Raw genomic sequence first — 16,922 nt, 5'->3', positions numbered from 1 at the left:
ACTAACACCCAGGTACCCATTTTACTGATGGGGAACATAGACAACAGGTGGAAAGAAACACGTCCAATGTTTCTACTCTGGCTGGGAATCGAACCCAGGCCCTCACCGTGTGAAGCGAGAGCGTTAACCACCAGGCCACCAGAGCCTGGTGGTGAGATGTTCCTCTCCATCGTTCATGGTGGTGGTGAGGTGTTCCTCTCCATGGTTCATGGTGGTGGTGAGGTGTTCCTCTCCATGGTTCATGGTGGTGGTGAGGTGTTCCTCTCCATGGTTCATGGTGGTGGTGAGGTGTTCCTCTCCATGGTTCATGGTGGTGGTGAGGTGTTCCTCTCCATGGTTCATGGTGGTGGTGAGGTGTTCCTCTCCATGGTTCATGGTGGTGGTGAGGTGTTCCTCTCCATGGTTCATGGTGGTGGTGAGGTGTTCCTCTCCATGGTTCATGGTGGTGGTGAGGTGTTCCTCTCCATGGTTCATGGTGGTGGTGAGGTGTTCCTCTCCATGGTTCATGGTAGTGGTGAGGTGTTCCTCTCCATCGTTCATGGTGATGGTGAGGTGTTCCCTCCATGGTTCATGGTGGTGGTGAGGTGTTCCTCTCCATGGTTCACGGTGGTGGTGAGGTGTTCCTCTCCATGGTTCATGGTGGTGGTGAGGTGTTCCTCTCCATGGTTCATGGTGGTGGTGTGGTGTTCCTCTCCATGGTTCATGGTGGTGGTGAGGTGTTCCTCTCCATGGTTCATGGTGGTGGTGAGGTGTTCCTCTCCATGGTTCATGGTGGTGGTGAGGTGTTCCTCTCCATCGTTCATGGTGATGGTGAGGTGTTCCCTCCATGGTTCATGGTGGTGGTGAGGTGTTCCTCTCCATGGTTCATGGTGGTGGTGAGGTGTTCCTCTCCATCGTTCATGGTGGTGGTGAGGTGTTCCTCTCCATGGTTCATGGTGGTGGTGAGGTGTTCCTCTCCATCGTTCATGGTGGTGGTGAGGTGTTCCTCTCCATCGTTCATGGTGGTGGTGAGGTGTTCCCTCCACCGTTCATGGTGGTGGTGAGGTGTTCCCTCCATCGTTCATGGTGGTAGTGAGGTGTTCCCTCCATCGTTCATGGTGGTGGTGAGGTGTTCCTCTCCATCGTTCATGGTGGTGGTGAGGTGTTCCCTCCATCGTTCATGGTGGTATTGAGGTGTTCCCTCCATCGTTCATGGTGGTGGTGAGGTGTTCCCTCCATCGTTCATGGTGGTAGTGAGGTGTTCCTCTCCATGGTTCATGGTGGTGGTGAGGTGTTCCTCTCCATCGTTCATGGTGGTGGTGAGGTGTTCCTCTCCATCGTTCATGGTGGTGGTGAGGTGTTCCCTCCATCGTTCATGGTGGTGGTGAGGTGTTCCTCTCCATCGTTCATGGTGGTGGTGAGGTGTTCCCTCCATCGTTCATGGTGGTGGTGAGGTGTTCCCTCCATCGTTCATGGTGGTAGTGAGGTGTTCCTCTCCATGGTTCATGGTGGTGGTGAGGTGTTCCTCTCCATGGTTCATGGTGGTGGTGAGGTGTTCCTCTCCATCGTTCATGGTGGTGGTGAGGTGTTCCTCTCCATGGTTCATGGTGGTGGTGAGGTGTTCCTCTCCATCGTTCATGGTGGTAGTGAGGTGTTCCTCTCCATCGTTCATGGTGGTGGTGAGGTGTTCCCTCCATCGTTCATGGTGGTGGTGAGGTGTTCCTCTCCATCGTTCATGGTGGTAGTGAGGTGTTCCTCTCCATCGTTCATGGTGGTGGTGAGGTGTTCCTCTCCATCGTTCATGGTGGTAGTGAGGTGTTCCTCTCCATCGTTCATGGTGGTGGTGAGGTGTTCCCTCCATCGTTCATGGTGGTGGTGAGGTGTTCCTCTCCATCGTTCATGGTGGTGGTGAGGTGTTCCTCTCCATGGTTCATGGTGGTGGTGAGGTGTTCCCTCCATCGTTCATGGTGGTGGTGAGGTGTTCCCTCCATCGTTCATGGTGGTGGTGAGGTGTTCCTCTCCATCGTTCATGGTGGTGGTGAGGTGTTCCTCTCCATCGTTCATGGTGGTGGTGAGGTGTTCCCTCCATCGTTCATGGTGGTAGTGAGGTGTTCCTCTCCATGGTTCATGGTGGTGGTGAGGTGTTCCTCTCCATCGTTCATGGTGGTGGTGAGGTGTTCCTCTCCATCGTTCATGGTGGTGGTGAGGTGTTCCCTCCATCGTTCATGGTGGTGGTGAGGTGTTCCTCTCCATGGTTCATGGTGGTGGTGAGGTGTTCCTCTCCATGGTTCATGGTGGTGGTGAGGTGTTCCTCTCCATCGTTCATGGTGGTGGTGAGGTGTTCCTCTCCATGGTTCATGGTGGTGGTGAGGTGTTCCTCTCCATCGTTCATGGTGGTGGTGAGGTGTTCCTCTCCATGGTTCATGGTGGTGGTGAGGTGTTCCTCTCCATCGTTCATGGTGGTGGTGAGGTGTTCCTCTCCATCGTTCATGGTGGTAGTGAGGTGTTCCATGGTGGTGGTGAGGTGTTCCTCTCCATCGTTCATGGTGTAGTGAGGTGTTCCTCTCCATCGTTCATGGTGGTGGTGAGGTGTTCCCTCCATCGTTCATGGTGGTAGTGAGGTGTTCCCTCCATCGTTCATGGTGGTGGTGAGGTGTTCCCTCCATGGTTCATGGTGGTGGTGAGGTGTTCCTCTCCATCGTTCATGGTGGTGGTGAGGTGTTCCTCTCCATGGTTCATGGTGGTGGTGAGGTGTTCCTCTCCATGGTTCATGGTGGTGGTGAGGTGTTCCTCTCCATGGTTCATGGTGGTGGTGAGGTGTTCCTCTCCATCGTTCATGGTGGTGGTGAGGTGTTCCTCTCCATGGTTCATGGTGGTGGTGAGGTGTTCCTCTCCATCGTTCATGGTGGTGGTGAGGTGTTCCTCTCCATCGTTCATGGTGGTGGTGAGGTGTTCCTCTCCATGGTTCATGGTGGTGGTGAGGTGTTCCTCTCCATCGTTCATGGTGGTGGTGAGGTGTTCCTCTCCATGGTTCATGGTGGTGGTGAGGTGTTCCTCTCCATGGTTCATGGTGGTGGTGAGGTGTTCCTCTCCATGGTTCATGGTGGTGGTGAGGTGTTCCTCTCCATGGTTCATGGTGGTGGTGAGGTGTTCCTCTCCATGGTTCATGGTGGTGGTGAGGTGTTCCTCTCCATGGTTCATGGTGGTGGTGAGGTGTTCCTCTCCATGGTTCATGGTGGTGGTGAGGTGTTCCTCTCCATCGTTCATGGTGGTGGTGAGGTGTTCCTCTCCATGGTTCATGGTGGTGGTGAGGTGTTCCTCTCCATCGTTCATGGTGGTGGTGAGGTGTTCCTCTCCATGGTTCATGGTGGTGGTGAGGTGTTCCTCTCCATGGTTCATGGTGGTGGTGAGGTGTTCCTCTCCATCGTTCATGGTGGTGGTGAGGTGTTCCTCTCCATGGTTCATGGTGGTGGTGAGGTGTTCCTCTCCATCGTTCATGGTGGTGGTGAGGTGTTCCCTCCATCGTTCATGGTGGTGGTGAGGTGTTCCCTCCACCGTTCATGGTGGTGGTGAGGTGTTCCTCTCCATCGTTCATGGTGGTGGTGAGGTGTTCCCTCCACCGTTCATGGTGGTAGTGAGGTGTTCCCTCCACCGTTCATGGTGGTGGTGAGGTGTTCCTCTCCATGGTTCATGGTGGTGGTGAGGTGTTCCCTCCACCGTTCATGGTGGTGGTGAGGTGTTCCTCTCCATCGTTCATGGTGGTGGTGAGGTGTTCCTCTCCATGGTTCATGGTGGTGGTGAGGTGTTCCCTCCACCGTTCATGGTGGTGGTGAGGTGTTCCTCTCCATCGTTCATGGTGGTGGTGAGGTGTTCCTCTCCATGGTTCATGGTGGTGGTGAGGTGTTCCCTCCACCGTTCATGGTGGTGGTGAGGTGTTCCTCTCCATCGTTCATGGTGGTGGTGAGGTGTTCCTCTCCATGGTTCATGGTGGTGGTGAGGTGTTCCTCTCCATGGTTCATGGTGGTGGTGAGGTGTTCCTCTCCATCGTTCATGGTGGTGGTGAGGTGTTCCTCTCCATCGTTCATGGTGGTAGTGAGGTGTTCCTCTCCATCGTTCATGGTGGTGGTGAGGTGTTCCTCTCCATGGTTCATGGTGGTAGTGAGGTGTTCCTCTCCATCGTTCATGGTGGTGGTGAGGTGTTCCCTCCACCGTTCATGGTGGTAGTGAGGTGTTCCTCTCCATCGTTCATGGGGGTGGTGAGGTGTTCCCTCCATCGTTCATGGTGGTGGTGAGGTGTTCCTCTCCATCGTTCATGGTGGTGGTGAGGTGTTCCTCTCCATCGTTCATGGTGGTGGTGAGGTGTTCCTCTCCATCGTTCATGGTGGTGGTGAGGTGTTCCCTCCATCGTTCATGGTGGTGGTGAGGTGTTCCCTCCATCGTTCATGGTGGTGGTGAGGTGTTCCTCTCCATCGTTCATGGTGGTAGTGAGGTGTTCCTCTCCATGGTTCATGGTGGTAGTGAGGTGTTCCTCTCCATCGTTCATGGTGGTGGTGAGGTGTTCCCTCCACCGTTCATGGTGGTGGTGAGGTGTTCCTCTCCATCGTTCATGGTGGTGGTGAGGTGTTCCTCTCCATGGTTCATGGTGGTAGTGAGGTGTTCCCTCCATCGTTCATGGTGGTGGTGAGGTGTTCCCTCCACCGTTCATGGTGGTAGTGAGGTGTTCCTCTCCATCGTTCATGGTGGTGGTGAGGTGTTCCTCTCCATGGTTCATGGTGGTGGTGAGGTGTTCCCTCCATCGTTCATGGTGGTGGTGAGGTGTTCCCTCCATCGTTCATGGTGGTGGTGAGGTGTTCCTCTCCATCGTTCATGGTGGTGGTGAGGTGTTCCTCTCCATGGTTCATGGTGGTGGTGAGGTGTTCCTCTCCATCGTTCATGGTGGTAGTGAGGTGTTCCTCTCCATCGTTCATGGTGGTGGTGAGGTGTTCCTCTCCATGGTTCATGGTGGTAGTGAGGTGTTCCTCTCCATCGTTCATGGTGGTAGTGAGGTGTTCCTCTCCATGGTTCATGGTGGTGGTGAGGTGTTCCTCTCCATCGTTCATGGTGGTGGTGAGGTGTTCCTCTCCATGGTTCATGGTGGTGGTGAGGTGTTCCTCTCCATGGTTCATGGTGGTGGTGAGGTGTTCCTCTCCATCGTTCATGGTGGTGGTGAGGTGTTCCTCTCCATGGTTCATGGTGGTGGTGAGGTGTTCCTCTCCATGGTTCATGGTGGTGGTGAGGTGTTCCTCTCCATGGTTCATGGTGGTGGTGAGGTGTTCCTCTCCATCGTTCATGGTGGTGGTGAGGTGTTCCTCTCCATCGTTCATGGTGGTGGTGAGGTGTTCCTCTCCATCGTTCATGGTGGTGGTGAGGTGTTCCCTCCTCCTGATTTTGGGATGTGTATTCCTTGATGCATGTATTGTTACCCCTGTGTTTGTGTATGTGTGTGTGTGTGTACTCACCTAATTGTGGTTGCAGGGGTCGAGACTCAGCTCCTGGCTGTGTGTGTGTGTGTATGTGTGTGTGTGTGTGTGTGTGTGTGTGTGTGTGTGTGTGTGTGTGTGTGTGTGTGTGTGTGTGTGTACTCACCTAGTTGAGGTTGCGGGGGTCGAGTCCGAGCTCCTGGCCCCGCCTCTTCACTGGTCGCTACTAGGTCACTCTCCCTGAACCGTGAGCTTTATCGTACCTCTGCTTAAAGCTATGTATGGATCCTGCCTCCACTACATCACTTGTTAGGCTATTCCACTTCCTGACGACTCTATGACTGAAGAAATACTTCCCAACATCCCTATGACTCGTCTGAGTCTTCAGCTTCCAATTGTGATCCCTTGTTTCTGTGTCCCCTCTCTGGAACAACCTGTCTCTGTCCACCTTATCTATTCCACGCAGTATTTTGTATGTCGTTATCATGTCTACCCTGACCCGCCTGTCCTCCAGTGTCGTCAGTCTGATTTCCCTCAACCTTTCTTCGTAGGACATACTCCTGAGCTCCGGAACTAGCCTTGTTGCAAACCTTTCCACTTTCTCTAATTTCTTGACGTGTTTGCCCAGGTGTGGGTTCCAAACTGGAGCTGCATACTCCAGTATGGGCCTGATGTACACAGTGTACAGTGTCTTGAACGATTCCTTACTAAGGTATCGGAACGCTATTCTCAGGTTTGCCAGGCGCCCATATGCTGCAGCAGTTATCTGGTTAATGTGTGCCTCCGGAGACATGCTCGGTGTTATGGTTACCCCAAGATCTTTCTCCTTGAGCGAGGTTTGCAGTCTTTGGCCACCTAGCCTATACTCTGTCTGCGGTCTTTTTTGCCCTTCTCCGATCTTCATGACTTTGCATTTGGCAGGGTTGAATACAAGAAGCCAGTTGCTGGACAACGTGACCAGCCTGTCCAGGTCTCTTTGAAGTCCTGCCTGGTCCTCATCTGATTTAATTCTCCTCATTAACTTCACATCATTTGCGAACAGGGACACCTCTGAGTCTATCCCTTCCATCATGTCATTCACATATACCAGAAATAGCACTGGTCCTAGGACCGACCCCCGTGGGACCCCACTCGTCACAGGTGCCCACTGTGATACCTCATCCTGTACCATGACTTGTTGTTGCCTCCCTGTCAGGTATTCTCTGATCCATTGAAGTGTGTGTGTGTGCTTGTTAACCACATGGTTCTCACCCCCACTGGTTAACTACATGGTTCTCACCCCCACTGGTTAACTACATGGTTCTCACCCCCACTGGTTAACCACATGGTCCTCACCCCCACTGGTTAACCAAATGGTTCTCACCCCCACTGGTTAACCACATAGTTCTCACCCCCTGGTTAACTACATGGTTCTCACCCCCCCTGATTAACCACATAGTTCTCACCTCCACTGGTTAACCACATAGTTCTCACCCCCGCTGGTTAGCTACATGGTTCTCACTCCCACTGGTTAACCACATAGTTCTCACTCCCACTGGTTAGCCACATGGTTCTCACCCCCACTGGTTAACCACATAGTTCTCACCCCCACTGGTTAACCACGTAGTTCTCACCCCCGCTGGTTAACTACAAGGTTCTCATTCCCACTGGTTAACCACATAGTTCTCACCCCCACTGGTTAACCACGTAGTTCTCACCCCCGCTGGTTAACTACATGGTTCTCACTCCCACTGGTTAACCACATAGTTCTCACCCCCACTGGTTAGCCACATGGTTCTCACCCCCACTGGTTAACCACATAGTTCTCCCCTCCACTGGTTAACCACGTAGTTCTAACCCCCGCTGGTTAACTACAAGGTTCTCACTACCACTGGTTAACCACATAGTTCTCACCCCCACTGGTTAACCACGTAGTTCTCACCCCCGCTGGTAACTACATGGTTCTACTCCCACTGGTTAACTACATTGTTCTCACTCCCACTGGTTAGCCACATGGTTCTCACCCCCACTGGTTAACCACATAGTTCTCACCTCCACTGGTTAACCACGTAGTTCTAACCCCCGCTGGTTAACTACAAGGTTCTCACTCCCACTGGTTAACCACATAGTTCTCACCCCCACTGGTTAACCACATGGTTCTCACCCCCACTTGTTAACCACATGGTTCTCACCCCCACTGGTTAACCACATGGTTCTCACCCCCACTTGTTAACCACATGGTTCTCACCCCCACTAGTTAGCCACATAGTTCTCACCCCCACTGGTTAGCCACATAGTTCTTACCCCCACTGGCTAACCACATGGTTTTCACCCCCACTTGTTAACCACATAGTTCTCACCCCCGCTGGTTAGCCACATGGTTCTCACCCCCACTGGCTAACCACATGGTTCTCACCCCCACTGGCTAACCACATGGTTCTCACCCCCACTTGTTAAGCACATGGTTCTCACCCCCACTTGTTAACCACATGGTTCTCACCCCCACTTGTTAACCACATGGTTCTCACCCCCACTTGTTAACCACATGGTTCTCACCCCCACTGATTAACCACATGGTTCTCACCCCAACTTGTTAACCACATGGTTCTCACCCCCACTAGTTAGCCACATAGTTCTCACCCCCACTGGTTAACCACATAGTTCTCACCCCCACTGGCTAACCACATGGTTCTCACCCCCACTTGTTAACCACATAGTTCTCACCCCCACTGGTTAGCCACATGGTTCTCACCCCCACTTGTTAACCACATGGTTCTCACCCCCACTTGTTAACCACATGGTTCTCACCCCCACTGGTTAACCACATGGTTCTCACCCCCACTGGTTAACCACATGGTTCTCACCCTCACTTGTTAACCACATGGTTCTCACCCCCACTGGATAACCACATGGTTCTCACCCTCACTGGTTAACCACATGGTTCTCACCCCCACTGGTTAACCACATGGTTCTCACCCCCACTGGTTAACCACATGGTTCTCACCCTCACTGGTTAACCACATGGTTCTCACCCCCACTGGTTAACCACATGGTTCTCACCCCCACTGGTTAACCACATGGTTCTCACCCCCACTGGTTAACCACATGGTTCTCACCCCCACTGGTTAACCACATGGTTCTCACCCTCACTGGTTAACCACATGGTTCTCACCCCCACTGGTTAACCACATGGTTCTCACCCCCACTGGTTAACCACATGGTTCTCACCCCCACTGGTTAACCACATGGTTCTCACCCCCACTGGTTAACCACATGGTTCTCACCCTCACTGGTTAACCACATGGTTCTCACCCCCACTGGTTAACCACATGGTTCTCACCTCCACTGGTTAACCACATGGTTCTCACCCCCACTGGTTAACCACATGGTTCTCACCCCCACTGGTTAACCACATGGTTCTCACCCCCACTGGTTAACCACATGGTTCTCACCCCCACTGGTTAACCACATGGTTCTCACCCCCACTGGTTAACCACATGGTTCTCACCCCCACTGGTTAACCACATGGTTCTCACCCTCACTGGTTAACCACATGGTTCTCACCCCCACTGGTTAACCACATGGTTCTCACCCCCACTGGTTAACCACATGGTTCTCACCCCCACTGGTTAACCACATGGTTCTCACCCCCACTGGTTAACCACATGGTTCTCACCCCCACTGGTTAACCACATGGTTCTCACCCCCACTGGTTAACCACATGGTTCTCACCCCCACTGGTTAATCACATGGTTCTCACCCCCACTGGCTAACCACATGGTTCTCACCCCCACTTGTTAACCACATGGTTGTCACCCCCACTGGTTAACCACATGGTTCTCACCCTCACTGGTTAACCACATGGTTCTCACCCCCACTGGTTAACCGCATGGTTCTCACCCCCACTGGTTAACCACATGGTTCTCACCCCCACTGGTTAACCACATGGTTCTCACCCCCACTGGTTAACCACATGGTTCTCACCCCCACTGGTTAACCACATGGTTCTCACCCTCACTGGTTAACCACATGGTTCTCACCCCCACTGGTTAACCACATGGTTCTCACCCCCACTGGTTAACCACATGGTTCTCACCCCCACTGGTTAACCACATGGTTCTCACCCCCACTGGTTAACCACATGGTTCTCACCCCCACTGGTTAACCACATGGTTCTCACCCCCACTGGTTAACCACATGGTTCTCACCCCCACTGGTTAACCACATGGTTCTCAGCCCCACTGGCTAACCACATGGTTCTCACCCCCACTTGTTAACCACATGGTTCTCACCCCCACTTGTTAACCACATGGTTCTCACCCCCACTTGTTAACCACATGGTTCTCACCCCCACTGGTTAACCACATGGTTCTCACCCCCACTGGTTAACCACATGGTTCTCACCCCCACTTGTTAACCACATGGTTCTCACCCCCACTTGTTAACCACATGGTTCTCACCCCCACTGGTTAACCACATGGTTCTCACCCCCACTGGTTAACCACATGGTTCTCACCCCCACTGGTTAACCACATGGTTCTCACCCCCACTTGTTAACCACATGGTTCTCACCCCCACTTGTTAACCACATGGTTCTCACCCCCACTTGTTAACCACATGGTTCTCACCCCCACTGGTTAACCACATGGTTCTCACCCTCACTGGTCTGCAGGTGGGAGTGGGGAGGTTGTTCGGAGGACCTGAGGTTTGGGGAGTACTTTAGTAAGGAGTTCGTGGACGCCCGCGAGGCCAGGAACACCGCTGACGGCCTCATGAACCTCCACAACAACGAGGCTGGAAGGAGGGTAAGTCTACCTCTCTGTAGTACCATGGTAACTACCATGTGTACTGCGGTAACTATCATGTGTACTGTGGTAACTGTCATTTGTACTGTTGTAACTACCATGTGTACTGTGGTAATTACCATGTGTACTGTGGTAACTACCATGTGTACCATGGTAACTACCATGTGTACCTTGGTAACTACCATGTGTACTGTGGTAACTGCCATGTGTACTGTGGTAATTACCATGTGTACTGTGGTAACTACGATGTGTACCATGGTAACTACCATGTTTACCATGGTAACTACCATGTGTACCGTGGTAACTACCATGTGTACCTTGGTAACTACCATGTGTACTGTGGTAACTACCATGTGTACTGTGGTACCTACCATGTGTACTGTACTCACCTAATTGTACTCACCTAATTGTGGTTGCAGGGGTCGAGACTCAGCTCCTGGCCCCGCCTCTTCACTGATCGCTACTGGATCCTCTCTCTCTCTGTGGTAATTACCATGTGTACTGTGGTAACTACCATGTGTACTATGGTAACTACCATGTGTACCTTGGTAACTACCATGTGTACTGTGGTAACTACCATGTGTACTGTGGTAACTACCATGTGTAGCATGGTAACTACCATGTGTACTGTTGTAACTACCATGTGTACTGTGGTAACTACCATGTGTACTGTGGTAACTACCATGTGTAGCATGGTAACTACCATGTGTACCATGGTAACTACCATGTGTACTGTGGTAACTACCATGTGTACTGTGGTAGCTACCATGTGTAACATGGTAACTACCATGTGTACTTTGGTAACTACCATGTGTATTGTGGTAACTACCATGTGTACTGTGGTAACTACCATGTGTAGCATGGTAACTACCATGTGTACCTTGGTAACTACCATGTGTACTGTGGTAACTACCATGTGTACCGTGGTAACTACCATGTGTACTGTGGTAACTACCATGTGTACCGTATTAACTACCATGTGTACCGTGGTAACTACCATGTGTACTGTGGTAACTACCATGTGTACTGTGGTAACTACCATGTGTACTGTGGTAACTACCATGTGTACTGTGGTAACTACCATGTGTACTGTGGTAACTACCATGTGTACTGTGGTAACTACCATGTGTACTGTGGTAACTACCATGTGTACTGTGGTAACTACCATGTGTACTGTGGTAACTACCATGTGTACTGTGGTAACTACCATGTGTACTGTGGTAACTACCATGTGTACTGTGGTAACTACCATGTGTACCATGTTTAGAATCATTTCTCGTTTCATTGTTGATTCGTCACTTATTGGTTGAAATGCAGTAATAATAATAATAATAATAATAACAATAATAATAATAATAATAATAATAATAATAATAACTGCTAAATTTATATTGTGTTTTTGTAAAGCTAGAAATTCGTATGGGTGATTCAGCGCGATGAGTTTTGTAGACTTGATCCACCGTCCACTAATAGCCAAGCAGAAAGTGTGTTTACACAGGCAGACTCTTCCCTCAGAGAGAGAACTGGATGGAAATTAGTTGTTTTGGTTGACGCAGCCCAGCAGCCACAAGCGAAAGTTTGTGGCAGCTGCGTCATAAGCTGAGAGTACACATTATAATACTTTGAGACAGCTTAGTCTGTATATTTGTGTACTCACCTAATTGTGGTTGCAGGGGTCGAGACTCGGCCCCTGGCTCTACCTCTTCACTGATCGCTACTAGGTCCCCTCTCTCTCTCTCTCTCTCTCTCTCTTTCTGCTCCTTGAGCTTTGTCATACCTCGTGTTAAAGCTATGTATGGCTCCTGTCTCCAGTACATCACTTGCTAGGCTATTCCACTTCCTGACGACTCTGTGACTAAAGAAATACTTCCTAACATCTCTGTGACTCGTCTGAGTCTTCAACTTCCAGTTGTGACCCCTTGTTTCTGTGTCCCCTCTCTGGAACATTCTGTCTCTGTCCACCTTATCTATTCCACGCAGTATTTTGTATGTCGTTATAATGTCTCCCCTGACCCTTCTGTCCTCCAGTGTCGTCAGGCCGATTTCCCTCAACCTTTCTTCGTAGGACATTCCCCTGAGCTCCGAAACTAGCCTTGTTGTAAACCTTTGTACTTTCTCTAATTTCTTGACGTGCTTGACCAGGTGTGGGTTCCAAACTGGTGCTGCATACTCCAGTATGGGCCTGACGTACACAGTGTGCAGTGTCTTGAACGATACCTTACTAAGGTATCGGAACGCTATTCTCAGGTTTGCCAGGCGCCCATATGCTGCAGCAGTTATCTGGTTGATGTGTGCCTTCGGAAACGTGCTCGGTGCTATGGTCACCCCAAGATCTTTCTACTTGATTGAGGTTTGCAGTCTTTGTCCACCTAACCTATACTCTGTCTGCGGTCTTCTTTGCCCTTCCCCAATCTTCATGACTTCATTTGGCGGGGTTGAATTCGAGAAGCCAGTTGTTGGACCAGGTGTCCAGCTTGTCCAGGTCTCTTTGTAGTCCTGCCTGATCCTCATCTGATTTAATTCTCCTCATTAACTTCACATCATCTGCGAGCAGGGACACTTCAGTGTCTATCCCTTCTGTCATGTCATTCACATATACCAAAAATAGCACTGGTCCTAGGACCGACCCCTGTGGGACCCCACTCGTCACAGGCGCCCACTGTGATACCTCATCACGTACCATGACTCGTTGTTGCCTCCCTGTCAGGTATTCTCTGATCTATTGCAGTGCCCTTCCTGTTATACGCGCGTGATCCTCCAGCTTCTGCACTAATCTCTTGTGAGGAACTGTTTCAAAGGCCTTCTTGCAGTCCAGGAAAATGCAATCAACCCACCCCTCTCTCTCGTGTCTTACTTCTGTTACTTTGTCACTAAACTCCAGAAGGTTTGTGACACAGGATTTGCCTTCCATGAATCCGTGCTGGTTGTCATTTATATTCTTGTTCCGTTCCAGGTGCTCCACCACTCTCCTCCTGATAATCTTATCCATGACCTTGCATACTATACACGTCAGTGACATTGCTCTGTAGTTTAATGCCTCGTTTCTGTCTCCTTTCTTAAAAATGGGGACTATATTTGCCGTTTTCCATACGTCAGGTAGTTGCCCAGTTTCAGGAGATGTGTGTTAGTTATGTGTGTGTGTGTGTGTGTGTGTGTGTGTGTCAGCTGGGATATTTACACATGAGAGTTGTAGCAGCTTCTGGCTTGTTGGGAGGCCAAGTATGTGGTTACGTGGCACTATTTAATAGTGCCACATAAGCGGTACTTAAGAACGTGTACGAGATCACTGTATAGCGCAGTGCCACTAACACGGGTCTTACAAGTATACTGAAAACTGATTTAAGGGTTTATTAAGAGTTAACCAGAATTACAGTTTACACATTCTTGTCCCTTCGAGAGAAGGGAGGTTGCCTTGGCAATAAGGAAGAGCTCTTGACCCAAGATAATGTAGCTACCCTTTCCATCCTCGGATCAAACCTAATTGCGTATTATTTCTCGAGCGCTGTATGACCCCATGCGGATTTTGGATTTCTCCTGTGAAAATGTTATCAGTAATGCATTCACGTTCTTACATTGTAAACAAGTGTATGTGTTGCCCTGGTGGGTACCAGGCCATCAGGTCAGAGATGGAGCTGGTGTGTAAGTGCCACGGAGTATCAGGTTCCTGCTCCATGAGGGTGTGCTGGCGCAGGATGGCACCCTTCAGGAACATTGGTGACTCCCTCCTGCAGCGCTTCGAGGGCGCCTCCATCGTCAGGTAACACTCCTTCCTCCGCACCACCTCACTCTTAAGAACAAATATTGTTTTATTATACTTCACTGTTGAGATTTATATACGTGTTTAATAATCACTCAGTAATGTTCTTAGAATCAAGCACATTCCTCACTCTGCTTCACGTATTACACTCAAATCAACAATTCTACACTTTTTTCTAATTGTTAAAACATTTGCCTTTTGGCACTTACACAGCCAAAAACTATTTAACCTATGTTTCTGGGTTATCTGCTTCAGCATTTAAAGTTTGAAGCCGTTCTGAAGACGCATTCTTAAGTTATTACACAGAAAAAATACCTCCTAGTTTTTAAGCTAAAATTAATAAATCAACATCTAATTTTTTTTTAATAATTTGAACACCCCTCTTAAGTAATATACACCAGAGTTAAAAGTTTGAAGCCGTCCAGCAGAGGCGTTCTATAGGTATCATATAAAAAGCTTCAATCATTATAGTTATTATCTTTCTGGAGATACCTGGTAATATAATATTTAATATTCTTTATATAATAGCTTCGTTTCTGCTTACGTATTACTTTATCGTCAGATTTGTAAAGAAACGGAAGAGGAAGAAACTGCGGCCACTGAAGCGAGGCTTCAAGAGAGCGAGTAGGCGAGACCTGGTCTACCTGGAGGAGTCTCCTGACTACTGTACTCGTAATGAAGAGTACGTCAACACCTGTACTTCTTGTAACTGAGTACTTAAACCTCGCCTTGTTGTAAATAGTAATTATATCTCCATCACTCTAGATGGTTTTTCCTGTTATACTTCATCACACAATAGTCTTCCTATCATACCTCATCACAAAGGATAGTTCAACAGTTCCCACCTTCTCCCCACACAGGCTTGGTGTGCTGGGCACGGAGGGTCGGCTGTGCAACAAGACCAGTTGGGGTATGGATGGTTGCAGGATCCTGTGTTGTGGCCGGGGCTACCAGACCATGGTGAGGGAAGTGACAGAAAAGTGCAACTGCAGGTTCATCTGGTGTTGCAAAGTACACTGTGAAAAGTGCCAAGTGTCTCGTGAGGAACATTATTGCAACTAATAAAGTGTTACAGCCACGCACTTAAGGTGACAGGGACCCCTCGAGGATACAAAGTGCTGTATGAGCAACTAGTGAATCCGTAACGATTATCTTTACCATACTAGTAAGCTCTCTTATAAAGCTCCTATATATATATATTGTGATTTTTTGTAAATGCGATTGAAAAAAAATTGCATTCAAAATTAAATAACGCGTATTATGAAGTGAAAGCTCGGGTGATGACAAGAGGTGTGGGGTTAAAAGATAAAGAATCTAACACAAAGTGGGAGTTGTCACAGTTGCTCTTTGGAAATAAATGGTATGAAATACCGACACAATGGAAATATAAACACATATGCAGTATAATGTGATCCTTTATTGTTTGTGACTTGAAAAAGCCCACTGTGTTGGCGAAATGTTGTCAATAAAGGATCACATTATACTGCATATGTGTTTATATTTCCACAGTTGCTCTTTGTTGATGACACTGTGCTTCTGGGAGATTCTGCAGAGAAGTTGCAGAGGTTGGTGGATGAGTTTGGTAGGGTATGTAAAAAAAGAAAATTAAAAGTGAATATAGGAAAAAGTAAGGTGATGAGGATAACAAAAAACGGTATGTAACGAAAGATTGGATATCAGATTGGAGGGAGAGAGTCTGGAGGAGGTGAATGTATTCAGATACTTAGGAGTGGACGTGTCAGCAGATGGGTCTACGAAAGATGAGGTGAATCATAGAATTGACCAGTGGCGGGCACAGCTAACTGAAAAGTTAGCTTCGCTAACCGCTAATCCGCTAACTAAAAAATTAGATCTGCTAACGCTAAACCGCTAAACAGCCGAAAAAATTAGCAGAAGCTAACGCTAACCGCTAACTTTTTCACATGAATTCAGATTCGGCTTAGTTTTTTAGTCTTTTACTTTTAAATGACATAACCATCAGTGTCAAGTGCAAACTCCTACTGTATGTGGATAACAGTGTTGTGTTAGTGTCAGGTAAAGACCCACAAAACATTGTTAGTGTCAGGTAAAGACCCACAAAACATTGTTAGTGTTAGGTAAAGACCCACAAAACATTGTTAGTGTTAGGTAAAGACCCACAAAACATAGTTAATGTAACAACACTGGAACTGGAGTCCTGCAGCAAATAGCTAGTAGACAACAGACTATCATTACACCTCGGGAAAACAGAAGCCATACTCTTTGGCACGAAAAGTAAACTGAGAAGGGCAAATAATTTTAATTTTCTGTGTAATGGGGAACCCATCACTTCAGTTTCCTCAGTAAAATATCTGGGAATCCCCTTTGACCCATGCATGTCAGGAGAACTGATAGGGAACTTCAGTCTGGCGAATGCCAGACTGAAGTTCCTCTACAAACAAGCACGGTGTCTACCTATTGAGACACAGTGTCTACCTAGTGAGACTGTCTACCTACTGAGACAGTATCTACCTACTGAGGCACAGTATCCACATACAGTGGCACAAAATCTACTTACTGAGGAACAGTGTCTACCTACTGGGCAGTGTTTACTTACTGAGGCACAGTGTCTACCTACTGAAGCACAGTGTCTGCCTACTGAGGCAGTGTCTACCTACCGGGCACAGTGTCTACCTACTGAGACTCGCAGGACCTTATGTCTAGCACTTACACAGTGTCATATGGACTTCCAACAAGCATGCGTGAGCGTGTTAGAAGCGAATGGGGACAAATGGTTTTTAATACTTGACGTGCTGTTGGAGTGTGAGCAAGGTAATTATGAAGGGATTCAGGGAAACCGGCAGGCCGGATTTGAGTCCTGGAGATGGGAAGTACAGATGCAGTTTTATAACTGTAGTGTAAGCGCGCCTTTGGCAAGACAGTGATGGAGTGAATGATGGTGAAAGTTATTATTTTTCGGGCCAC

At 49.0% G+C, this 16,922-nt stretch overlaps 1 protein-coding gene across 1 annotated transcript in view; it reads left to right on the top strand.

Moving 5' to 3' along the window:
* Positions 1-15,342, top strand: part of LOC138854554 (protein Wnt-2b-A-like) — a 32,030-nt gene extending 16,688 nt beyond the window's left edge. Inside the window, exons 3-6 of the mRNA XM_070098493.1 lie at positions 10,090-10,222; positions 13,834-13,979; positions 14,542-14,661; positions 14,840-15,342. Coding sequence (XP_069954594.1) covers positions 10,090-10,222; positions 13,834-13,979; positions 14,542-14,661; positions 14,840-15,041 — 601 coding nt within the window. The 3' untranslated portion in view covers positions 15,042-15,342. The remainder of the gene's footprint in view (positions 1-10,089; positions 10,223-13,833; positions 13,980-14,541; positions 14,662-14,839) is intronic.
* Positions 15,343-16,922: the final 1,580 nt, after the last annotated feature.

The sequence above is a fragment of the Cherax quadricarinatus genome, chromosome 4 (genome assembly GCF_038502225.1).
Source record: "Cherax quadricarinatus isolate ZL_2023a chromosome 4, ASM3850222v1, whole genome shotgun sequence".
Lineage (NCBI taxonomy): Eukaryota > Metazoa > Arthropoda > Malacostraca > Decapoda > Parastacidae > Cherax > Cherax quadricarinatus.
This window is presented reverse-complemented; position numbering and strand designations above follow the sequence as displayed.